Raw genomic sequence first — 26364 nt, forward strand, 5'->3', positions numbered from 1 at the left:
ATTTATTTATTTATTTATTTATTTATTTATTTAAAGTAGACCCCACCCCACATGTGGGGCTCAACTCATGACCCTGAGATCAAGAGTTGCATGCTCTACCAACCAAGCCAGCCAGGCCATCCCGTAATCACTTTTTTAAATCTAGTTGAAAACCACACTTTATTTTTAAATAACATTCTCCAAGATATCTAGAAAGAATGTATAGACCAAATAGGTTTTAAAGTATTCTATACTGAGATTATCTTATTATTATTAGCATATTTGAGGGGAACTGATAAAGACCACATCTTCCTGTACTCCCACCACTACTCTGGGTGTGTTTTGTAAATAAACACACAAAAGGATCAGGTGTGCTTTCTATGCCTGATCTCCAAAATGTGCTTGCTAGAGACAGTGAGACATGGTCCTTTATCCTCAAGAAGCTGAGAGTAGAGAAATATGCATCTCCAGCATAACATGGACTAGCTGTAATAGGGGGTATTTACAAGCCAAGTAAAGGGAGAAGTGTTTTGGGGATTCAGGGAAGCTGTGCTGAGGGAAAAATGCATTATTTGCACTGAGACTTGAAGGCATTTCAGGAGAAAGGGCATCCTAGGGAGAAGAATGCTATTTGCAAATACACAAAGGAAGATGAGCTAGTCAAGGACTTACACGAGGTTCAGAATTATCACAGATTGAGAGAGGAAGAAAGGAAACAGGCTAAGTGAACTGAGGGCAGATCACCTGGGCCTTGTAAGCCATACTTGGGTCCTTAGAAGTAGTCCTGGACAGGGGAGAGACAAGAAAGACAAAAAGGTGGCTATGATGGGGATAAAGGATCATTCAGAGGTCATCTTTTTTTGTATGTTAGGGTCTCTGCCAGTGGAATATATAATGTAAGCAGAAAGCCTTGATCTGGTGGAAAAGCTTAGAAGCCCCAGAGAGCTTGTGTGACTGCATACCTTCTGTGGAACCTCCCCTCTCAAGGAGAAGCAGCCATAGGACCTAGGACACAGCTCACAGTACCATTTTTCTTTTCTGAGCAACACAAGGTATGAGGCTGAGAGGGAGTCTGAAGACAGGGCAGGAGATGACATTGGAGTCCATCTACACAGTGGAGTTGATTTCTTGTTTAAAGGACTGCTCTAGTTTTTACTCATATTTCCACCTTTAAAGTTTCTGAACCTTAAAACAGCCCAGTTAAATTAAGTGGCTCACAGACCCACCAGATGAGTTCAGTGCCTGCACCTCTGCATGGCTCAGGGTCTTCAATACCTTAATGAATTCCTGATACTGGGACAGGATGCAGATATTTACATTTTCATTAGGGACTGGAGAGCCTTCAAGATTAGTCTCCAACAGTGCAGAAGGCCTTCATGAAGAAGTCTGCTATGGGCAGAAGATCCTAGGGAGTTTTGTGGGCAGCGAAGGCATACAAACTATATTTGTTTTGCAGAACTGGAGTAGGTGGGAACTCATGGGTCAGAATGCAGAAAGAGTGTTCAATTCCTGTTGGCCTGGTTGTGTTTTCCCTTGCTTGGAGCGCTTACAGTACTTGTATGACAGAAATGTCACACAGCAGACGCCAAGAATCCCAAGAGAGAAGAGTACATACAAAGCTGTTTGGGCTTCCGTCACACCTAGTGTTAACCCCAGGAACTGAACTTCCTCCTCCTGCATGGGGCTGACGGTAGGTCCAGCATCTAGGAGAGGACAACAAAGGGCAGATGATGTAGTCATCAGATCAGTGTTAACCTTTATTAAGCACAAGCTAGATCCTTGGAATAGATAAGTCACACAGGTATCCAGAGTGAGCACATTGCTGAGGTGATGGGATGCGTCCCTTTCACTGAGTTACTGAACCTCTGAATGAAGTACTTGTATTTTTTAAAAATCTGTGAACAATTAAAAGGGATACTTATCTCTTTCTTTTCTATAGTAACTTATGCTTTTTCAGTCATCAAATATTGGGTCTCTACATCATGCCAGGCACTGTTTGCAGTCATTGTATTAGATTCTCATGTCATCCTGGTGGCATGTGCCTCGTTTCTTGCCTAAGGTCTCGACACAGTTAGTGGTAGGGCTGGGACAAGAATCTAGACCTGCTCTTCCCAGACCAGGGCCTACTTTCTAGGTAACATTAACCCTGAGTTCCTTTGTTCCATCCTAAGAATGTCTGAAGCATTAAAAAAAAAAAAAAAAAAACTGGTCGAATGAATGAGGGGAATGGAAAGGCAGGAGGGTAGAAGAAAATAGACCAAAAAGCCCCACTAACCCTCTGGCTTTAGTCCCTCCCCGAGCCACATCTCACCTTCTGGCTGGAGACAAGGGTGTGGCCCCACTGCAGGGTTAGGGAAGCCGTTGCACCGGACTATAGAGGCGAAGAGCTTGGCTGATGCTTTGGGGATCCTTGGCAGAGAAGGGTCCGTGTAGTTCACAAAATGCAGACCAAACCTCTCTGCGAAGCCTGTGGCCCACTCAAAATTGTCCATCACACTCCAAACCGTGTATCCTCGAAGGTCCACCTTATCCTGCACAGCTGCTTAAATGCAGAGGCCACGGCATGAGCTTCCTTCCTTTTGTATTACAGGACACCATTCCGCCCGGCCTACAAAAGCCATGCCTGCCTGCGACTCGCCCACAGTCCCCACTTGCAGGTGCAAGTCCTCTGTGGATGGACCTACAGAGCCATCAGCATGTTTCTAGAAAGGCTCAGCCCTGAACGGGAGTCAGGAACATGGGTAGACTACATTAATCCTGCTGAGTCCTCTGTGATCCTCTCTCTGCATGTGGGGATACCAGTCTTGGGCAGTGCCTTAGAGTGTTAATACTTCTTCCTAAAGAAAGTAAGTGGCTCTTGGAAAAGATTTTCACTGGAATACGACTTTCTGTTTGTTTCTATTGCTGCAGTGCTCAGTGTCTTTGACTCAGGGTTAAATAGTCCCTTGTCCTAGTCCCATCCCAGGTGGTTCTGCTGAGCTGAGGGTCTCAAACTTCTGCTTGGGGAACAGACCCGACAGACACTCCGCCCACCCCCAGCCTACTCCTCCTAGCCCCTGCCCTCATCAGAGCGCTGCTGTTCAGGGACGATCCAGCAGGGAAATGACCCTGGCCAGGAATTCAGGCCTCACTGTATCTGGCTACTGGGTTTGCTTGCTGAGCTTAAATCTAGGAAGGAAAAGACTCAGAGTGTAGCCTCAGAGAAAAGTTTAAACCCAGCAGGAGTGAGAAGCTGCCTCTCTGTCATGACAGGGTCTCATGAGTGCAGTACTCCTCTCACTGCAGACGTTAGCAGGTGTTTCCAACAGTGAAAGGTGCACATGGAGGAAGGGATAGGCCTGCCCTACCTTTGAGCGCCTCATTGATGTAACTGCGGAGGTAGGAGATCCTTAGAGTGTCGTTGAGGTCAGTTTCTCCACGTTGAGACACTCCATTCTCTGTTACGTAAATTAGGGGGTTGTTGTACTCCTCCTTTATCCAGTTCAGTATCTTCCTAAAGCCAAAAGGTGTCACCTTCAACCAGAAGGAGCCAGAGTCTGGCCAAGAACGATCTGTGATGGAGGCAACTCCTCTATAGGTTCAAACACGAGAGATTTGGTGTCAATTTGTAAATCCCAAGAGGCCTTTGGCACAAAACACAAAACAGGATTTATACTAAGAAAAGCCTTAGGTTTAGTCTAGACTTGAAAATCATAACTAAACCTAGAATAGTCAAATTGCCTCATATTCTCCTAGTTGTACTGCTCAATGCCCGTGTGGCTTTGACAGGCCAAGTCGGCTCTGTTTCCACCTATTCAGAGAATGGTCTCTACTCATGGACTAGACCCTCTGTAGGCGCTCTGTTAATAGACCATACTTCACAACAGATGTGAAAGGTCTCTGGGGTTCCCTGATCACAATCTCCAGTGGGATGTGAATGCTGTGTCAGGAGAGAGAATGGGCTCCCCTGAGTCAACTACATCTAGTCAACACCACAGGTGTGGCCACAAGCACCAACAGTGTGTGTGACATGACAACAGGGAGCAGACAGGCTGGGACCTGCTTCCGATGCCCAAGACCCTGCCTCTTTTCAGTGATGAGCCAGGTGAGGGCAACAGATTGTGCTAAAGGAGCATTTGCTGGGGGAAACACAGAAACTTGAGTGTCTCCAGAGTCATACATTTCAAATAAGGACCAATTATTTGGATCTTCGTGTCCAAATCCTTCAGAAAAAAAAACACAAAAACATAGTCTTAATCAGTAACTGAATTTATCTTGCTCAGCCAAACTGGACCCGGGACATTTCATCCTGGGTCAAGTGCAAGGCCTGATGAGGCAGCAAGAGTCCAATGGGTGCTCAGACAGGGACCAGCAGGGGAGTGTTCTCAGCCCCCCTCAGCAAGTGACTCTGGGGGTTGCAGGATGCAGTGGGGCTGTAGCTGTTTGTTTTCAAAGAACCTGGATGGATTCACAGCTGATGGAAACATGCTTGTTATAAAAGGAATAAAATAGGGGCACCTGGCTGGCTCAGTTGGTGGAATGTGCAACTCTTGATCTCAGGGTTGTGGGTTCGAGCCCCATGTTGGGTGGATATTAAAAATAAAATCTTTAAAAAAAAAAAAGAACAAAAGAGTATATACATATAATACTGGCTTTTGGTAATATATTTTTGTGTATAAATACTACCAAACTATATATTACTCATGGTTTATAATATATATACTTACATATTATATTTATAAAGAGAAAAAGAGGTCATATACCTCTACACATACACCTCTCCTTGCTTTCTAATGTTTCCACTGTGACTGTATAAGGCAAAAATAACCCTTTTGACCTTTACCCCGAAAAGGGAAAAAAACACCTATTATTTTGACTTAAATACATCTGGCAAGGGAAACAAACTTGACAGTAGAAGCAAACCAAGGGAAAGAAAATCGCAAAATCTTGATAACGTTTGAAAGAAACTCCAAGCATGTCTGTCTCCATGGGAAGCACCCTGGAAATCCTAGCTGGTATTACTAGCAGACTGACAGGTTTCATTAAGTATCACAGGAGTGGACTCCTCTTTAAACCCCAGGGTGTATGGCACCAGGAGGCGGCTTTCTGAGGCTGTGCAGTAAGGCTGGGCAAAGGGGCACCTGCTGTCATCTCCAAAGATAGTTCTGTGTGCCCTGTTGGCCAACTTACCTGTCTGCATCAAAGGAAGAGATCCAAGAGGCATAGTCAAGGTTGTAGGCCAGGACGGTGGTGTAGTGATTGAATCCAAAAAAGTCATAAGTGCCATTGATCCTCCTCTTCTCACTTTCCGTGAACTCTGGGAGCCTGGTGGGAAGGAGACATTGAGAGTGTGGGGCTGGAGCATCATGCTTTGGGAAGAGAACGTCCTGGGGCAGGGTTGGGGGAGCACTCTGAACTACAGGCCTGGTGGTGACGAGGGGGGCAGCTGTTCAGGAGCAAGGAGAGGTCCTTCCAGCCGCTGCTGAAAGCACCTGAGGCTCCTCCCTCCAGACCATAAACCTGCAAGACCCTCCTCTTCCTGTTGGCCAAATGAAAATACGCATGACTGGGGCACCTGGGTGGCTCAGTCGGTTGAGCATTTGACTTTCAGCTTAGGTCATGATTTCACAGTTCATGAGTTCAAGCACTGCATCAGGCTCTCTGCTGTCAGCAGAGATCCTCTGTCCCCTTCTGTCTCTGCCCATACCCTATTTGTGCTCTTTCTCTCAAAAAAACAAAAACAAAACAAACAACTACCAGTGACCATTTTACAAACCTTCCTTTCAGGGTCAACCCCCTCTCCCCCATGGACATTATGTACATACATGTACACATACATGGATACATTTTAATTTACTTCAGAAATTAACATGCAACTTTGATATTTACCATCTGAGATAAAATACCATCTAAGATACTTACTATCTTTGAAATCAAGAACATGTCTGAGATAACACCCCTTGAGACTAATCCTTGATGTTCTCAAGGTTATAGTATCTTTTGTAATTTGTGTTTCCATAATCTGCCCTGAGTTTCTCTGTTGTTTTTGTTATGGTTTGTTTAGGCATGCCTCTTTTCTCCAAAGTCCATCCTTATTAGCAGGGGAAATATTTTTTAAAATTTATTGAACTTTTGAGACTTAGACTTTTATGCTCACGTGATTTTACTATTTTTTTTTTTTTAACATCTGGTGGAGCATTTTCCACATGTACTGTAGGTACTCAGAGACTTTTTACAAGATGTGACTAACATGCATTTGGGTGCAGCACCGATAGATTCCTCTCAGCCGAATCTGATTACTTACGTGCTCTGACAGGGTAACACTGGGGCTGCTAATTTAGGATGTTAGCTTAGAGATGACCCTTCTTGGGCACCTGACACTTTCATCCTAAGATTTGTGCTACCTTGTTAACCTAGTAGATCAAAACCTTCCCTCACTGGGGTTTCTGAAACACTGGGAGAAAATTAAAGCCCAGATCTCTCACCCCCCTCACTCTCTTGCCCAGGAGCCAGTAGTGACTCCTTAGGGTTTGTGGCATCAGCGCTGAGCCCCTGTGTCTGGCCTCTAGGCCCTCTGTTCTGTGGCCTTGCCCCCCACCCCCACTGCCACTGGGGCCAGTCCCCCCAACTCTCGGCTGCAGGTACCCCACTCATTCCCTCTGGGCCAGTTCTCACACCCTTCCCCTCGGATGGAATACCCTTTTCTCTCCCACACGCTATTCGTTGTTGAGGCCCGGCTTAACTGATGTCCCCCCTTGTCCACAAAGTCTCCTTATCCTACTTGGCCTGCCCAATCTCTTCTGAGTTTTCTTTGCATGAAGAAATTAGGGAAGAGAACTCCTTGGAGTGGTCAAGTCACTGTCTTCCCAGCTGGCGTGTCGGCAGCTTGAGGAGCCAGACTGAGAAGCCTCTCCTCACGTGGACCTTGCTGGGCCTGACCCTGACCTGGGCACACAGTAAGTGCCCAGCAGAGTCGTGTTGATGGACTGGAGGGCTGACCTGCTTGTTACAGACCAGAGTTGGCAGATCAGACCTTTAGGCACAGCCTGCTCAGCAGGCTTGCCCCCACCAGGTCAGGAGTGCATTGTGTGGATGGGGACTGGGTTGTGTAACCTGCACAGCTGGGCTACATAAGGGAAAGATGAACACGCTAGGTTAGGAATTCGTGCTTCTTGAATTGCTTTTAGCCTCCCCTGCTCACGGTCACATAAGTTCCCTTGGAGTTTGAGGGTACATTCCCATAAAGCCAGGTCACTCCGTTCCTCTCCACACACACCTCTAATCCCAGCCAGATGACTCTCAAACCTGGAGGGTGGGCCCTGGAGTCAGCCTGGTTTCAAATCCCAACTCCATCACTTCAATAGCTATGATCTTTGTGCCTCAGTTTATTCCTCCTTAAATAGGACTAAGAGCATCAACAGAAGGATAAATGTTAGGTGTTGATATTGCTCTTACTCCCTTGACAGAGGAGTGGTCCAGAAGTAGCACATCTTTAGTGCAACCATCACAACCTACTGGCCAAATGACAAAAAGCACATGCCTGGCCATCACCCACTGCTGCTCACATTCACTGGTAACATGATGATCTAGTAAACAGAGAAATTCATCCTTGCAGTGAGGGAGAGGGTAGCTAAGCAGTGGGGGCCCCTGGGACACATTTCCTGGCTGTTCTGCAGAATAATAATCACATCTACCTTTTGTCAAACACGTAGCAAAGCCCTGTCCTTGGCTGAAAGCTTCACATACACGATCATGTTCGGTCTTGCCAGCAATCAGGGAAACTTAGAGAGTAGCTCTCCGACCCCAACAGCCACACTCTGAACACTGAGCTGCCCACCTGGAGCCTCAGTTCAGCATCCCAGACCAGACTTCCTCCTGACCCTTCCCCGGCTGAGCGTGTGGGCACCAGGACCTACCGAGACTTGCTGAGGCCTGCGGCCAAGCTCCTGTCACGGATCCGTGTCTTCATCACCTCGTTGTAATCACCATTCTTGAAAATAGGATGTGCAAACCAGCCTCCCATGAACTGCAGGTGGGGTTGGGGTGACAGCCTGGCATTAATGGGGTGCGGAGGGCACACCTGGAGACAGCAGCTTCCCTGCCCATAAGTCACTGACCTTGGAACCACCCTCCTGTCTCCCCAATGCCCAGTCTTAAACCCGCATCTCTGTGGCTGCATGCACGTTCCAGCTTAAATGCCCACACATCTTCTCACTTTGGGGGCAGGGCCGCATTCTCAACCCCTGCAGCTCGAAGGGCGACGCACTTCACTTAGCACTGCCTCAGGACTCAATAGGTGCTGCCTGCCTGCCTGCCCTTAGCAAGGTGCTACAGAAGACCAGGAGAGACCAGAAGCCTCCAGGCTGTGGATGTCCTCTTACCACAAATCCGGCCCTTCCCCATCATCCTGCCTAAGGATCAACCAGAACTTTCTGGGGAGGGCTGAAATTCAAGGCTTTCTTGGCTGCCCAAGGCAAAGGATGATTCTTCATGAGCTTTGGATTCACAGTCAATCCAACTTTTGGGGAACTTTTCAACCTATTTTCTTGAATGGGGTCTAGGTCATCCTTACCCTCAGGGAGGATACGGGACACGAATGCTATGATCCTGGGGTCCTGAGAGGCTTCTTTGACCTTTCCCCATCTTCCCCTCACCTGCTGGTTGATGCCTGAAATGTGGGGTGAGGGCAGGCTTCCATTCTCAGAGAGGAGGCTTTGGAACACACACACCCTGGCAAAAGAGGCTTCGCACACTCTAGGTAACAAGCCATTCCTTTCCGTGGAAGCTGATTTTACTATGGTGTGTGTGTATCACAGTTCACCGACAAGTGGCTCAATCTAATGAGATTAGAGCCTAGTATTTCCTGAGGTTCAGGGTTTTGATTTCAGAAAAAATGATTGCTTTAATTTACCAGTTTTGTGACTAAAATGAGGGATGCATTAATTTTGTTGCAAGACTTTTTCCCCAGCTAACAAATGGGAAAATTAAGCTCATATTTGCATTCATTAATTTGATCTCTATTACCAACTTCTCTTGTGAAAAGTCTGGCAAAACAAGACCCATATTGTCCCCTCAGAATGCTGCAGTCTGCAGGCTCCTCCACAGAACTAACAAGTGGGGACCAGGGGCACCTGGGTGGCTCAGTTGGCTAAGCGTCCGACTTCGGCTCGGGTCATGATCTCGCGGTCCGTGGGTTCGAGCCCCGCTTCGGGCTCTGTGCTGACAGCTCAGAGCCTGGAGCCTGTTTCGGATTCTGTGTCTCCCTCTTTCTCTGACCCTCCCCTGTTCATGCTCGCTCTCTCTCTCTGTCTCAAAAAAATAAACGTTAAAAAAATTTTTTTAAAAAGTGGGGACCAGTGTGGAGAGAGAGAGACCCTTGTTTTTGATGCTGAAACATGGGAGAGGGTGCTTTCTAATCTTGTCAGAGACACAAGCAGGAACCAGGGAAAAGCTGTGCCCTGACAAATGCTATTCTTTTTTCTCATGTCAGGGGCTCACACTGAAATAAGGATGGTCCACTGCTTACGAGTGACTCTACTTCCTAGGAGCAAAATCTCATGACCAAAGGTGCATGTCCTTATGTTAAAATTCAGAATTGGAAGATCAGGGGCACTAATGAGTTTCACACCCTACTCAAGGAATTCTTAGGCCAAGTAAATAAAATTAAATGGTGACACCTAGAGGTGAAGTGTGGCATTGCAGCCCTGCTCTATCAGCTACTACAGTCAAACCAGAGATTGAAGAGATGGCATTTCTGTTAGTTACCTTCAAGCCAGTGTTGCATGCAGCAAGGACGTGTACAAATCATTTTTAAGACTTAAAAGAAAACTCGATCCCAAAGAACTTTGATCACAGCAAACCTATGATATGGATAGGTCATCTCTACTTCATACATGAGGAAACTAAGGTATAAAAATGGCTAAGTGATCTCAAGTTCACAAAATAAGGTAACAGAAAAACAGGGTCCTCAACCTAAATCTTTGTTTTGTAATCCAATTCTATTTCCATTAGCTCACGACAGGAGGGAAAAACAAGCGAGAGTAATAACAATGACCAAAGGAAAAACAGACCTGAACGTATCTCCTGGCTGCCTCCACATCCTCCTGGTTGGAAGGGTCTCTGGGCTCAGCCCAGTCGCTGTTGATGGTGATGGAAATCACACCACCTTGACTGGCACGGTACACATCATTGTACAGATGCCAGGCCTCAGCATGAGCCTTTATTAGGTTGTGGCCAACAACGTAGGGGGCAGTGCCAGGCCTAAAGGAGATTCCTGGAAACACATACATGGATGTCAATGAAGAATGAACATGGCCAAGAATATCACTCTCTGCCTATAGACGGCCTCTATGTTTGGGGGAGTGTAGGTCTGGGTGTCAGGAGGAAGGAAATTCAAATCCTGGCTTCACTTCTTATTTGCTGGCTGTGTAACTTTGGGTAATTCAGTCTTTCAGGCTCCTCCTTGGCAAAGTGAGCACTAGAGAGTTCTTGTAAGAAGGAAATGAGGTCGTGTATGTGAAGCACCAAGCAGCACTGTGTCTGGTGAGCAGACACTTGGTAAATGTTGGTTTCTATAAGTCTCCCCCAGAGAGTGGCTATGTCCCAAACTACCCAGCAAAGTATGTGCCTTGGGAGTTGACATCCTGGCAGATGGGGAACTAGAGTGGAAGGAGCATTGGACAATGTAGCTGATGGAAGCAGATGACAGATTCCTTGGGAGCGAATGCTGTGAGAAAGGTCACCTCTCACGTGTTGAAGAAAGTTGAAGGAATGGTAAACCAAAGCACCAACCAAGGATCAAGGGGAGATAAATGTGGTAACGATTTGTGGCACTTTTCAGCTTTTACATGTGATCCTAAGGAATTGCGTAAACACAAATTTATTTTCTTAAGCTCAGAACTAAAGAAAAGGTAAACTGGATGGTTCTAAAGGTACAAGGACAGGTCCACAATCCCTTATTCGAAACCCTTAGGGTCCATATGGTTTGGAAGTACAAGGTTTATGTGTCTTAGAAAAGTAATAAGTTGCCTATAACATGTTTACACATCACCCTAGCAGGGCCCAGGAGAGCGCTCTGTAATCAAGGAGCCAAATGTGTCCGTAGCAGAAATGTTGACACTAAGTGGGATAATGCCCATGAGCAGCCTTATATTGGTTCAAGTGAGGATGAGCTCAGATCAGCCAAATCAATTCTTGGAAACTTTTGGATTTTGAAGTTGCAGAAAACACACTGTGGACCTGTACAGCCTGATGACTAGTCCTTCCCTACACCGATTAGACCATGTCCCTGATCTCGGGAAGCTTCCCATCTGAGGCAAGTCAAAAAAAAAAAAAAAGCACAAAGAAATGAAGCTATTTGGAGAGTACTGAGATGTAAAATCCGTATTTAGCAAAAAGTGGTGTCAGAAGGGGAAACCTGCTGCCTGTCAGGCAGCCTTGAACAAGAGGCATCGATTGTAAAGCACCGCCACAGGGCTTTCTTGGCCTCCTCTTCCAGTGCCTCCGGGATTTCAAGTCTTGGTGAGACTAAGAACACCACACTCCAAAGAGCTGACAAGTTGAGCCTAGAACCTTTACCTGGAGCTGATGTCCCGTAGCCATAGCCCTGGTTAGCGATGACAAAGGGCTCATTCAGAGTGATCCAAAACTTCACCTTGTCTCCCAGCCTCCGGAAGAGCACATCTGCATACTCTTTAAACCGCTGCACAATGGTGTCATTCTCCCAGCCTCCAATGTCCTGGAGTGCCTGGGGCAGGTCCCAGTGGTAAATGGTCACCTGTGCAAAAGCAAGACTGGCAGTTCCATCAACCTACTTCCATGGGAAATCACTGGTGCTGTTGTGCACCAGCACAAATGCCAAGAAAGTGGAGAATGAATGAAAACATGAAATAGCTCACAGGTTCTTTGGGGGGCGGGGGGGCGGGGGGAGCTGTGTTGAAGTATGAGACTCCCATCTGGATCAGAGAAACCTGGGTGTGAGTCCCGGCTCTGCCACCTACCAGCTCTGTGACCTTGGGCTCAGGCAATAAGACCTGCATGTCATGGAATCACTGTGAGGCCTATGTCATGTGGCCACCGCCCTGGCCACTCTTCAGTGTTGCTCTGGTTGCAGTCAGGAATCAGAAATGCTGCGGCTTCAGAATCAGCCTGGATAGACTGTACTAAGCGAGGCTTTGAGGCTCCAGGAGGAGGATGAAAGCATTTCACTTATAATGGGATATCCCCCATGAACTTCATCCAGTGTATCTGGAAGTTCTTCCTGTGGAGCTGGGAACACTTTGCTGGAGATGGGCCTCCGGGCCATGTCCTTGTGGCCTTTGTTGTTCCCTGGCCTTCCCCTTGATGCCCTCACACACCCCATCTTGGCTAAGCCAGATGTCCACTGTCTTCAGTCTGTGCTGGGCCACTAACCATCTTTAGCCCAGACCCAGTCTCTCCCTTTGCATGGTATGCCCTTCCCCTGCCCACCCATCCATCCACATTCTCCTCTCTATTCAGGATCCACACCTCCCTGAAGCTTTCCATGCCCAGCGCTTTTCCTTTCTTCAGTGTCTCCATGCCTGCAAGGGCTATATGATTGTTTGAGCTTGAGTTATTTGCTCTCTGATGTAGTTCTGAATCATGTGTAATGAAGTTCATTGTCCTCTCAGGGCAGCCACCTGGCCATTTTCTCTCTCGGCATTCATGGTAGTAAGTGTTAGGTGGCTGGTTAGCTCTAACAACGTTAGCGGTATGAGGGAAAAAGTCCAGATAGTACTTTATTTGGAGGGGAAAAAAAAGTGGTAATGTGGAGATCATGTTCTGGCTGCAGTATGTAATCCCAGCCAGTACAGCAGAGGAAACACACAGCTTCATAGAAGAGCGCCCTCCAGCGCTTTCTCACATAGGGCCCAGGTGAAGAGGAGACACGTTCTTAGGCTCCCAAGTAAAATTTTAAAATTTTGGTGACAGCAAAGTCAGCTCTCAAGTGAGCTTCTGTATTATTACTCATAATAACTCCTGCTGGGGGGCCTGGGTGGCTCAGTCGGTTGTGTGTCTGACTTAGCTCAGGTCATGATTTCATGGTTTGTGAGTCCGAGCCCTGCATCTGCTGTCAGCGCAGAACCTACTTCAGATCCTCTGTCCCCCTTTCTCTCTGCCCCTCCCCTGCTCATGCACTCTCTCAAAAATAATAAGTGAAAACATTAAAAAAAATAACTCCTGGCTGCAAAACACATGCACGTTTGCCCCAGCAATTCTGCTCCTAGGACCACAGCCTACAGATAAACTTACACCCACCCAAAATTATGTATGCCTGTGGTTACTCATTGCACCATTGGTTAAGATGGCAAATATTGGAAACATCACAGGGAAGAGTGTTAATTAACAGAAAAGTAATTCAAGAAGTAAGATATAAACAATTCCACATAACTTTTTTTAAAAAAAGAATAAACAGGGAAGCTACATATGGTTGTGGAAATACGTGTAAAAAATACTGTGAAGGGCTCAGTTGGTTAAGCATTCCACTCTTGATCTTAGCTCAGGTCTTGATCTCAGGGTTATGAGCTCAACCCTGATGTTGGGGTCCACAGTGGGCATGAAGCCTATTTAAAAAAAAAAGGGGGGTACCTGGGAGGCTAAGTCAATTGAGCGTCTGACTCTTGATTTCAGTTCAGGTCATGATCTCACGGTTCGTGGGATTGAGCCCTGTATTGGACCCTGCACTGACAGTGGGGAGCCTGCTTGGGATTTTCTCTCTCCCTCTCTCTGTCCCTCCCCTCATCTCTCTCTCTCTCTCAAAATAAATAAATAAACATTTTTAAAAAAGAAATAAATACCATTAGTTAAAAGCAAGCACCAAACTGCATGTACGTGACCGTTAGGAAAAAAGAGGGGAAAGGACCAAACACGCACACATGTATAGGTCTCCTGACTGGCCTCTGCAAAAGGCAGACATGAGAACCTAGCAAACGTGACTGCCTGTAAGGAGGGGAACTGGATGGCTTGGGGTCAGAGACTGAAGGTAAATCTTCACTGTGGACTCTTAATGCTTTTTAAATTCTGCATCATGTGAATTTATTGATAGTTCAAAAACTGAATCTAAAAAACAGCATTTTGTTTACACAGTAAAGAGCTCCCTGGCCCAGCTGGCTCCCCCATGTGGACTTGACCAATGCCCTGGCTGGGGCCCAACCTCACCTGGGGCTTGATGTTGGCAGCCAGCAGCGCGTCAATGAGCCGCACATAGTAGTTGAGGCCTGCTTCATTGATATATTTTGTGGTTCCATCCGGGAGGATACGAGACCAGGAGATGGAGAAGCGATAGTGGGAGACAGCCAAGTTCTGCAGGGCAACCACATCCTCAGCAATCTTGTGATAACTGTCACAGGCCACATCTCCGGTGTCATCATTTCCAACCTTCAGCGGTGTGTGAGAAAATGTGTCCCAAATACTGAGTCCTTTGCCATCTGCTCTCCACGCACCTTCGATCTCAAGATGACAAGACATGGTCAAATTAAGTCATGCAGTCTAGCCCTCACAAGTTCCTTTCTGTCAGTGGGGGAGCTGCAAGTCAGGACCCATGTCAGTGTCACCTCCTCTGAGAAACTTCTCTGGCCACCCTCTGATTTTTGGACTCCTAGAGCTTTCTGTACACACTTTGTGTCCATCCTGGCAGTGTCACGCTGCATCTCATAGTTACGGGATTGCTGACTGACTTTCCCTGAGACTCTGAGGCCCAGGCATCGTGACTTTCATCTTGGTGTCCCAGCACTTAATGTAGCAGTGTCTGGTATATGGCAGTTGTGCACTAAAAGTCTGAATGAACAATCACATGCCTCCAGCCCCAATCACAGTCAAACGAATACCACTGATGCCAGCTGTGGAGGCAGAATTTCAAATCAGGACCTGGGTCACAGTTTCTGTGCCTCCTTCTGCTCCCTCTGCCCTCCCCCCGCCCCCCACCTTATAGGGAAAGTGACCATAAGCCACTAAGCAAATGCCTACTTACAGGCTTAGGTAGTATGATAGGTACAAGTTCTGTAATTTACTTCTTTTTAGTGTTTATTTATTTATGAGAGACAGAGCACAAGGGGAGGAGCAGAGAGAAAGAGGGAGACACAGAATCTGAAACAGGCTTCAGGCTCTGAGCTGTTAGCACAGAGCCCGACACAGGGCTTGAACTCATGAATCGTGAGATCGTGACCTGAGCCAAAGTCGGACGCTTAACATTCTGAGCCACCCAGGTGCCCCTGTAATTTACTTTAAAGCAATATAACACATACACCATGATGTTATGTGACTGGATGGAGCTAAGGTATTGCTGGCATCCTGACCAAGAACACGTACCCCAGCGTGGCCTGCACAGCCCCATGCAAGTGGGCTCAGGGCCAGCAGGAAGGTACCAGTGCAAGAGATCAGTTAGTGCAGGGGGATCAAGTAACCATGTTGAGGCTATTAGGAGCTAGATTTTTCACCACTGGAGAAAAGAGATATAAATATGGGCAATGGGAAAGCTGGCATCGAGCCTGTGGATTGGATTTGGAGGTATCAGTATGAACTCATGTTTTAAAATCTACATAGAGATAGGGGGTGCCTGGGTGGTTCAGATGGTTAAGTGTCCAACTTCAGCTCAGGTCATGATCTTATGGTTCATGAGTTCAAGCCCTGCATTGGGCTCTGTGCTGACAGCTCAGAGCCTGGAGCCTGCTTTGGATTCTGTATCTCTCTCTCTGTCTCTGCCCCTTCCCCACTCACGCTCTGTCTCTCTCTCAAAAATAAATAAACATTAAAAAAATGTTGTTAATCCACATAGAGATGGGGTAGATACAGAAATAACATACAAGTGCACGTGTTTTTGTGCATATATATGTGAATTTCCTAGCTAGAGGAATTCTAGAATGACGACACCCCAGTAACAGTGAGCATATCCAGCACCTAGATCTTGGTTTCTAAACGCCCCTATCCAGTAAGAGAAAGGGTTCATTAGACAAAGGGATGATTACAGGGCTGGGACAGAAAAGGTATAAGCTGAGTCTGGAACATCTTGTACAAGAAAGAACTAAGCAAGTGCTCAAATAATGATGGGCCATGTGAAAAGGACACAGGATCTGGCTAAAAGGCACTCCCCATAGCAAAATGTGGAAAATGTGGACATCTAAATAATAATATGATAACTCACTGAATAAAATAGGACTGCATCCAGCCATACTGCTGATGCATATTTATATAGTGTGCATAAATATGAGAAAAGTCAAAGTTTGACCTTTCTGTTGAATGCCCCCTGATAAATATAAGAGGAATCATGAAATTAGAAAATCACCATTTGTCACCTATCACAGTAATAACTGATTCAGGCACAAATTATCAACAGCTGCTAAAACTAGCGGGTGAAATTTGATGAGGAAAAGGCTATATAGTCTCCAAGTAGATCCCCACAAAATAATTATTATTTATAACTATAAAATACTTAATTTTATGGTAGAGAAACCTGGTAAACACTTTCTTATTCAAGTGATAAAATCAGTTTCATATATATACTATATATATGTGTGTGCACGTACACACACACAGAAAATATGGCAAATGGTAAAATTTTAACAGTTGAGAAATATGGGAAAAGGATATACAGGAGTCCTCTACTATTTCTTCAACTTTTCTCTGTGTTCAAAAGGATTTCCAAATAAAAGGTTTTAAAAAAAAAATGCACAATAGGGGCGCCTGGGTGGCTCAGTCGGTTAAGCGTCTGACTTCGGCTCAGGTCATGATCTCACGGTCCGTGAGTTCGAGCCCTGCGACGGGCTCTGTGCTGACAGCTCTGACAGCTCAGAGCCTGGAGCCCGTTTCAGATTCCGTGTCTCCCTCTCTCTCTGCCCCTCCCCTGTTCATGCTCTGTCTCTCTCTGTCTCAAAAATAAATAAACATTAAAAAAAAAATTAAAAAAAAAAAGAATGCACAATCAGGTAGTATCTAATCAGGAAGGCCACAGTATAAGCCCTTCTAATCAATTCTTGATTCACACTTAACTCTTTGCTAATTAGACCACATAATGTTTCAAATGGTGACAATTGTGCCTGCTGTCTAATGAATAGAAATGGGTGCTTGCTAATGCCAGTTTAATCATTCAAGATGTGGGTTGGCTAAAAGCTTTTCAAGGACACTCCTTTTCCCTTGCATGGACAGTGTTTAAGAATCCTACAAGGTCTGCCACCTGTACCCTAGAATGAATTCCTAACCCTTCCTGTGTCCAGCTGTAAACCTGTGGATAGTGGTTCTCACCCAGGAAATATTTTGTCCCCGAAGAGACATTTAGCAAACGTCTACAGGCATTTTTAGTTGTTACAACTTGGGGAGGAATCTGCTGACCTCTAGTGGGTAGAGGTCAGGGATGCTGCTTAACATCCTACAGTGCACAGGAAAGCCCCACAACAAAGAATTATCCATGCAAATGTCAATCAGGCCAAATTGGGGAAACCTTGCTACAGAGGACTCTGTTTGCCCGCAGTAACAGTAACAGAACACTGTCTCTGAAACCCTGGCATGTCCTCAAGTGTTTCTTTCATGTAAAGTGTTGGCCAGAGCACCGAAGAGGACCAAGAATGGGGGTTTCCTCCAGTCTACAGAATAGGATACATGAACAGGTTTTGTGTTTGTACATGTAGTTAATAAATGTCTGGACATAGCTTAATTTAGTCTGAGACTTCATTGTGACCTGGTAGTGCAGCCATCTGGGAGGAGCTCACCCTCACCCCCCTCAAAAACATCTTCAGCAGCTGTGGCTGACTAGAAGGAAACCCAAGGGACAAGCACACCCAGAGTCAGGTCAGCTCACAGCACTGACTCTGCCCAGGGTCCGCAGGGAACACAGAGCCTCCACTCCTTCTTCAAAGAAAATGAATGGAGACAGAAGATGTAAAGCAGGGACCTCCACTAGCTGCCTGGGCAAGTGACTCTTTGCTTTTTATCTTTTTCTGTGAAAAAAGGAAAACCCTTGTATTTTCTGTATTATTGAGCTTATTTGGGCATGAATAAGGTTACAGTATGATGCTGCCAGGACATCAAAACAAGCCCAGACCCACGTGACAGCCATTCTGAGCAAACTGCCTGCTTGGAAGAGACTAGGTGAGAAACGAACATATTCCAGCAGACAATCTTCTGGTTTGCGGGTCTCTGCCTAAGTGTTTGTGCCCAGGTCCACCTGCTCCATTTTGCCTGCCTACGTCCCTCTCAGCATAGCCCAAGCAGCCACGAGTCTGCCTGAATTGGGGGATGTGAGGAAGCTGGTCTGTCCATGGAGAGGACCTCCCAGATTCCATATACGGCACCCATACTTTCCTGCTCCAGGTCTGTGGCAATCCCCTGTTCTTGCCTGCCCTCCTAGCACCAAGCCCACAGCCTGGCACATAGTAGGTCTGCAATAGCTGTCGTTGAACTGCCCCGAACTTCTCACCTGATATGCGGCGGAAGCTGCACTCCAGATGAAGCCCTCGGGAAACTGTCCATAAACAAACTCGTCTTCCCTGAGCAGCGGCATGCCGTTGTTGGTGATGACCTCTGTGTAGTACCTGGCGGAGGCTCTTGCTGTGCGAGGCCTGTTCGTGTTATTGAAATCAACATGGTACAGTCCAAACTTGACTGTGTAGCCATTCAGCCACTCAAAGTTGTCCATCAGAGACCATGCAGAATACCCTCGAAGGTCTACACCATCAAGTCGGTAGGCTGGGAACATTCCAAAGTGAGCAGAGAAGAGCTTTACACCTGGAGGTGCCCCTCCCCTGTGCCTCCCCTCCCCTACCTTCCCCGTGCCCCCCCCCCCCCCGTCAGGACGGGGCCTAGAACGCCCCGACAAGAACCCTAGACAAGTACTGGCACATCACTTAAAACAGTAGTCCTAAACCATTAACTCGTACCCACAATTAATGTATGCCCAGATGGACAGAGCACCTTCTTTTTTTGCCAGCACTGATGCCCTCATAGCAAGTATTAATGACCAATCTTTGCAAAACCAAATTCTTTTGTTGGGGTAAAGGGACAGGCTTGAAATCAAGAGTCTCAGCCCACTGTAGAAGTTACACATAGAAATGTGTTTTAGAAAAGAGTTTCTTGCTCTGGGGTGCATGAAACTCACCAGAATATAACATATGCACCATGTTAACAGAAAGTTATCTTTTTGTTCACTGCACTTAAAATAGAACTTGCCACATAGTAGTTGCTCAATAATGAATGGATGGACCCATGAAAATACTTGTGTGGGGACTCTGTATGTGTACATCTGGGTAGATGACCATGGCTTTTTTTCAGATTTCCAAAGGGATATGTAACCCCCGACAGGAAAAGAATTATGGAGTTAGAGCCTAAGAGAGACTTGTTTATGGTTTGTAATCCACTTTGCCAAACCATGTCAGGCACATGATATATGGATGCTGGAAGATTCTGTAAGGGGGACATGAATTCTCACATACCTTTCAAAGCTTCATTGATGTAGGTTTTGTGGTAAAATATCCTATCGGTATCTTCCACTTTTGGATTTGTCAGCCCCACTCCATTTTCAGTGATGTAAATGGGTATGTCACCATACTCTTCCTTGATCCAGTTGAGCAGTCTTCGTGTCCCCCAGGGTGCAGCTCTGTTTACTGCTGTGGAAGGCCATGAAGGGTCCTCCTCCTTGGTTGTCTCCTGGTCATCTTCATAGGAGGGTGGGTTTAACCTGGGTGTTTTGTGCTGCACAATTCTGGAGGAGTAGGTGTTGAGGCAGAACACGTCAGCTGTGGCCCTGATGTACCTCTTCTCTTCCTCAGTGAAGCTTGGCAGGCGGGAGGTGGCTAAGTGTTGAAGCTCACTCCTGTTCCCCACTTTCCACTTCATGGCATCGGGATAGTCTCCGTTTCGGAAAATGGGGTGGGCAAACCAGCCCAGTGAGAACTGCAGCATTCGGTCAGCTGCCTCCACATCCCTCGGGATCTCAGGGGACTTGGGCTCTGCCCAGTGTGCACTGAGGCTCAAAGAGATGACCCCCTTCTGTTCCCGCCTGTATTTCTCATCGTAAGTGTGATATACTCTGGCATGAGCTTTGATGATTGCATGGCCAATTCTGTAAGGTCCCCAGCCTGGGTCTTTCACCTTTGGAGGAAAATCCCCTGAGCCATAACCCAACCATGCCTGGTATGTGGGCTCATTAAAGGTCATCCAGAACTTGACTCTGTCCCCAAAGGTCTGGAAACAAAAGTCTGCATAGCTGTTAAACAACTCAATCAAGGAAGGATTTTCCCAGCCTCCAATATCCTGGAGGGCCTGGGGCAGGTCCCAGTGGAACAGTGTCACCATGGGAGAGATGTTGCTTGCCACCAAGCCATTGATCAGCCTGTTGTAATAATCAACACCGTGTCTGTTGATAGAACTGTTTCTCCCTGTTGGGAAAATCCGAGACCAGGAGATAGAGAAGCGATAGGCCTTCACCTTCAAAGCTCGAAGCATATTCAGATCGGCATCCAGTTGGTTATAGCTGTCACAGGCGATGTCTCCAGTGGCATTCCCTTTCACATTGCTCCCTGGTGTGTGGGTGAAGTTATCCCAGATGCTGGGGCCTTTGCCATCAGCATTCCAAGCTCCTTCAATCTGATAGGCTGATGAGGACACGCCCCAGAGAAAGTCCTCTCTGAAAGTGCCATGGTAGAACAAATCTCTTTCAAACTTGGGTTGGTTGGAGAACTTTTCCCAAACTACTTTAGCTTTGGAGGGCACATCAGACGGAAAAGTGAAGGCTCTGATTTTACGTGGGAAGTTTGCTATACTAGGTGGTGGCAGTCTCTTTACGGCCTTGGGGAGGAAACCGTTCTTTTCAATGATGCTGGTGAAAAAGTAGGCAGATTTCCTGGGAGTCCTTGGCTTGCTGCTGTCATTGAAGTTGACATGATACAGTCCAAACCTCTGGCTGTAACCAAAGGGGCCTTCAAAGCCATCCATGAGGGCACGAGTGATGTAAGATCGAACATCCACTAAGTCCTCCTTGATAGCTATGGAGAAAAACAAAACTTTGGATTATTTTCAAGTCTCTGTGGGGCACCTGGGTGACTCAGTTGGTTAAGTGTCTGACTCCTGATTTTGGCTCAGGTCACAATCTCACAGTCGGTCAGGAGAGAGCCTCCTGAACCCCACCCTTGGGCTCTGTGCTGACGATGGAGCCTGCTCTGGCTTCTTTCCCTCTCTCCCTCTCCCTCTGCCCCTCCCCTGCTTGCACTCATGCTTTCTCTCCCTCTCTCAAAAATAAAAAATAAAAATAAATAAAATAAAAAAAAAATAGTCTCTGTTACTGATGTTGCTATTTAAAGGTTTTCCTTTTCATATGCACGTTTTGGAGGGGATTTAAGTTACCCCAAAAATGTTAACCCTTTTTCCTCAGAATGAATAAAAGAGAATCCACAAGATGCCCACAAATCATCAGGCCACATCTATGGTCATAAACCTCAATCCAGAAGGCCATCCCTGCCTCAAAATGAATACAAGCATGTGTCCCATCTGCTACTATCAGGATTCCTTGTTTTTTTATAGAATGCATAAATCATTTAATATTTAAAATATACTTTTGTTTTTCCTTATGTCTAGCAATACTGACATAAAATGATCACACATCCCCTCTTAAAAAAGAGAAATAACGCCTACAGTAAGGTATTTCCTGGTACAGTGAGCTGAATGGTGGTCCCCAAAAAGATATGTCCAAATCTTAACTTGGTACCAGTTTATGTAATCTTATTTGGAAAAGAGGTCTTTGTAGATGTAATTAAGTTAAGGATCTTAAGATGAGATCATCCTGCATTAACTGGGTGAGTCCAAAATCCAATGACAAGCACCCTTAAAAGAGAAAGATAGAAGGTCTCCACGAAGATGGAGGCAGAGATTGGGGCAATGCAGCCAACAGCCAAGAAATGCCTGGAGCCACCAGATGCTGAAAGAGGCAAGGAAAGAGTCTCCTCTGGAGACTTCGGAGGGAGAGTGGCCCTACCAGCATCTCCATTGTGGACTTCTGGCCTGCAGAACTGTGAGAGAATAAAAAAAAGCATCTAGTGAGTCAACCAAAAACCAGTGTCAAAGTAAAGCAATGGCTTTGGGCTCAAACTGGGAACCAGCAAAGTATTAAGCCCTATTTTTATCAGATTACACAGCCTCTCAACAAACATTGACTATATAAGAGGCTGGCAATTCATTTATTTTATATAATTCATTTATTCATTCAATGAATAATTTAGTAAACACCTACTTTGTCCCAGGCTGTAAAAGGCTCTAGAAACAAAAATGAATAGAAGCTTCATAGGTTAGTGGGTATTGATGAGCCAGTGATAGAAAGGCCTGTAGTTTCACTCACTGGCTGTTTGGGCACACCATGTAATCTCTCAGAGCATCAGTTTTCACAATGGTCCCAGGAGGATGATCTCTGCCCCTATTTTCTGCACAAGGCTGTTTCAAAGATCTCTTGAGATATATCCTAGAGGGATTCCAAGATTGTGAAGATTACAGAATTGTACCCTTGATGCTGAGAACACAAGCAAAGTAAAAGAGAGGGTGTCTGGCCTCATGAACACTGAGGCCTCCACTCCCTAAGGTGTCTCCATTCCTAACTGCAGTGCCCAGGGTAGGTATTGCTAGTCAACTCTTTCTCTCTGAATCTACACAAGGCCTTGAAATCTTCTCAGAATAGCCCTCTAGGCAGGTGACTAGCCATATATCACTTGATTAGTGCTGATATAGGAGATGAAAATTATTTGCCATTCCTTTTTACTTGGAATAAAAAGACATATGGGGAAAAGATAGTCTTCAACAAATGGTGTTGGGAAAATTGAACAGCTACATGCAAAAGAATGAAAGTGGACCAATTTTCTACACCATACACAAAAATAAACTCAAAATGGATTCAAGACCTAAATGTGAGATCTGAAACCATAAAAATCCTACAAGAGAGCACGGGCAGTAACTTCTCTGACATCAGCCATATCAACATCTTTCGAGATATGTGTCCTGAGGCAAGGGAAACAAAAGCAAAAATAAACTATTGGGACTACATAAAAATAAAAAGCTTTTTCACAATGAAGGAAACAATCAACAAAACTAAAAGACAACCTCTGGAATGGGAGAAGATATTTGAAAATAACATATCCAATAAAGGATTAATATCCAAAACATATAAAGAACTGATACAACTCAACACCTAAAAAACAAATAAACCAAGTAAAAAATGGGCCAAAGACACGAGCAGACATTTCTCCAAAGATGACATCCAGATGGCCAAAGGACACATGAAAAGATGTTCAACATCACTAATCATCAGGGAAATGCAAATCAAAACTACAATGAAATATCACCTCATGCTTGTCAGAATAGCTAAAATCAAAACCATAAGAAATAATAAGTGCTGGTGAGGATGTGGAGAAAAAGGAGCCCTCATGCACCATTGGTAGGAATGCAACTTAGTGTAGTCACTGTGGAAAACAGTATGGAGGTTCCTCAAAAAAAAAAAATTAAAAATAGAATTATGATGTGATCCAGTAATTCCACTACTGGGTATTTACAAAGAATACAAAAATACTAATTTGAAAAGATATAGGCACTCTGTTTACTGCAGCATTAATTACAATAACCAAATTATGGAAGCAGCCCAAGTGTTCATCAATAGATGAATGGATAAAGAAGATGTGGTATTTATATATAATAGAACATTACTCAGCCATAAAAAAGAATGAAATCTTGTCATTTGCAACAATATGGATGCATCTAGATGATAAAATGCTAAGTGAAGTCAGAGAAAGACAAATACCATATGATTTCATTCATGTGTGGAACAAACAAAACAAATGAACAAAGAATAAAAGAGATAAACCAAGAAGCCGACTCTTAACCATAGACAACAAACTGATGGTTACCAGAGAGGAGGGGTGGAGGGGGGTTAAATAGGTGAAGGAAATTATGAGTACACTTATCATAATGAGCACTAAACAATGTATAGAATTGTCAGATCACTATATTGTACACCTGAAACAAATATAACACTGTGTGTTAACTATACTAGAATTAAAATAAAAAAAATTTAGGTGTGCTTGGGTGGCTCAATTGGTTATGATCTCACAGCTTTTTGTGTCACATCATGATCTCATGATTCATGAGTTCAAGCCCCACATCGGGCTCTGTGCTGACAGCTCAGAGCCTAAAGCCTGCTTCGGATTCTGTGTCTCCCTCTCTCTCTGCCTCTCCCCTGCTCGTGCTCTCTCTCTCTCAAAAATAAACATTAAAAAATATTAAACTCTCTTTCTCTCTCAAAAATAAATAAATATTAAAAAAATCTTTTAAAAAATTTAAAAAGATGTATGAAACTATGTTAGGTAAGACTGGTGCAGTCGATATGAATTAATGGGATCAAAGTGAATGATGTGGAATGTAGATTTTATAGCTGACTTAAGGAGATGGAGATGAATGTGGCCAGAACAACGAGGGAAGATTTAATGGGTTGGAGTCCCCTCCTATAATGCCATTGGCATCCTTTATTACAATTTTCTGTCTGTGACCCTCTGTAAACTCTGAGGGTCCTATGGGAAAAGATGATATTTGCTCAATATTTTACCCTTACTGTCTTGTGCAATGTGCAGTACATAACAGGCACTGAATAAATATTTGTTAAATGAATGTGTTAAAAGATGATGAGTCTTTGATCAATGGATAGGACTCAAATGGGCAGAGTGTAGGAGGCGGCATTATAGGGAATAAGAACATAGGAACAAACACTTGAGGCTTCTGGGGGAAACAGCTAGGAGGCTGATATGAAGGACTCATGCTATTACTACTAACACTACTTTTTGGCTTCATTTTCTTAGGAGACTGTCTTTGTCTCATTAAACAGAAATCTGAAGACTTGGAGAAGTACCACCCACCTTCCAATCACCAGCATATCCACCATTCTTACCTTTGAGCACCTCATTGATATATTTATTGAAGTAGTCTACTCTCAAGGAATCCTCAAGGAGATCTTCAGTCTCCCCTATGGGCATGCCATTCCCAGCCAGGTAGATCGGAACTTTTCCTCTTGTGTATTCCAAAGATACAAACTGCAATAGCCTCCTTATACCCCAGGGCACGACATAAATCCAAGGGGATGAGGTCTGAGGCCATGCAGGGTCCACATGTTGGGAAAAGCCTCCAATGGTGTCATAGCTAGGGATGCAGGAATCTTGTTGGGCCGTGCTGATAAGGCGAGAAGTGTAATGAGACAGACCCAGAAAATCAGCAGAGCCTTTCAGGAGTTGCTTCTCTGCCTCAGTGAACTCAGGGAGCTGGGCCACAAGACTGGGGCACTGTTGGTTCATCTGTTGGATTTGGGCCTTCAGGGCAGCAGGGTAGTCTCCATCCACAAAGATGGGGTGTGCAAACCAGCCCAGCATGAAGTGCAAGAAGCGTTCAGAGGCACTCAGGTCCTCAGACCTCTCTGGGGACAGAGGTTCTGCCCAGTCTGAGTTCAACACAATGCCCACACGTCCCTGCTGCTGTGGACGATAGTGGCTATTATAGTGGTGCCAAACTCTGGCATGAGCCTTGAGGACCAAGTGAGCCACCTTGTGAGGAAAAAAAAAGAAAGAAATACAGTGCTTAATAACAACTAATAGCAAAGCCAACAACAACCACAAGCCAATAACAAGTCTACAACAACAAGTTAATACGAATGTCAATAATGTTACCAATGTTAATAAAATAGCCACAATGAAAATGTCCACATCAATAACAGCACCAATGTCAACAACATCAGGAAGTCATCAGCAGTCAATGCCAATATCAACAAGTCAACAATATCAAAAAGTAGTTAAGATTGATGCTAACAATGTCAGTAAATCAACATGGACAATGTTGACATCAACATCATCAGCACAAACGCCAGCAATATCAACAGCCAATAACATCAACAAGTCAACATCACCATCAACAAGTCAATAGCAGTAGCATCAATAACCATATTTCACAGTAAAAAATTGTTAATGAATTCTCTCATAAGCTCCTCCCAACAGTCTTCTGTGACAGTATAATTATTATTACCACTATATAGATGAGGGGAACAAGATCTAGAGAGGTGTAGAATGTAAGAAGCCTGACTCTAGGCCTGTATTGTCCCCCATGATGCTATTCTGACTTTGTTCTTAGTAAGTGCTTATTGAATAATTCATCAACAACGAATTTGGGACGGTCATTTTATTTGACACAGAAGGGATGGGACAATTCTTTCTAACCTACCTGCTCTTTCCACTTAATGAAATCTAGGAGGAAAACCCATGACCAGGAATCTCTTTGTAGACTTAACTCAAGGTCTTACAAAAGTTAACAGCTTTCCTTGGCAGAGTGCCATGGGAAAACGGGCAAAAGCAGGGTGTCTGGAGTGTAACAAAACTAGACTTAAATTTT

General features: G+C 45.1%; 1 protein-coding gene across 1 annotated transcript in view; it reads right to left on the minus strand.

Annotated features, from left to right (window-relative positions):
* Positions 1–367: 367 nt before the first annotated feature.
* The window catches only part of LCT (lactase), a 51002-nt gene continuing 25005 nt past the window's right edge, over positions 368–26364 (minus strand). The window contains exons 7-17 of the mRNA XM_086718476.1: positions 24881–25526; positions 19398–20948; positions 18386–18654; positions 14137–14427; positions 11536–11734; positions 10029–10231; positions 7875–7984; positions 5149–5283; positions 3327–3550; positions 2291–2518; positions 368–1682 (exon numbers count right to left, since the gene is read on the minus strand). Coding sequence (XP_086574602.1) covers positions 1462–1682; positions 2291–2518; positions 3327–3550; positions 5149–5283; positions 7875–7984; positions 10029–10231; positions 11536–11734; positions 14137–14427; positions 18386–18654; positions 19398–20948; positions 24881–25526 — 4077 coding nt within the window. The 3' untranslated portion in view covers positions 368–1461. The remainder of the gene's footprint in view (positions 1683–2290; positions 2519–3326; positions 3551–5148; positions 5284–7874; positions 7985–10028; positions 10232–11535; positions 11735–14136; positions 14428–18385; positions 18655–19397; positions 20949–24880; positions 25527–26364) is intronic.

This window comes from Puma concolor, chromosome C1 (genome assembly GCF_028749965.1).
Source record: "Puma concolor isolate L17-30 chromosome C1, mPumCon1.1.hap2, whole genome shotgun sequence".
NCBI classification, from domain to species: domain Eukaryota; kingdom Metazoa; phylum Chordata; class Mammalia; order Carnivora; family Felidae; genus Puma; species Puma concolor.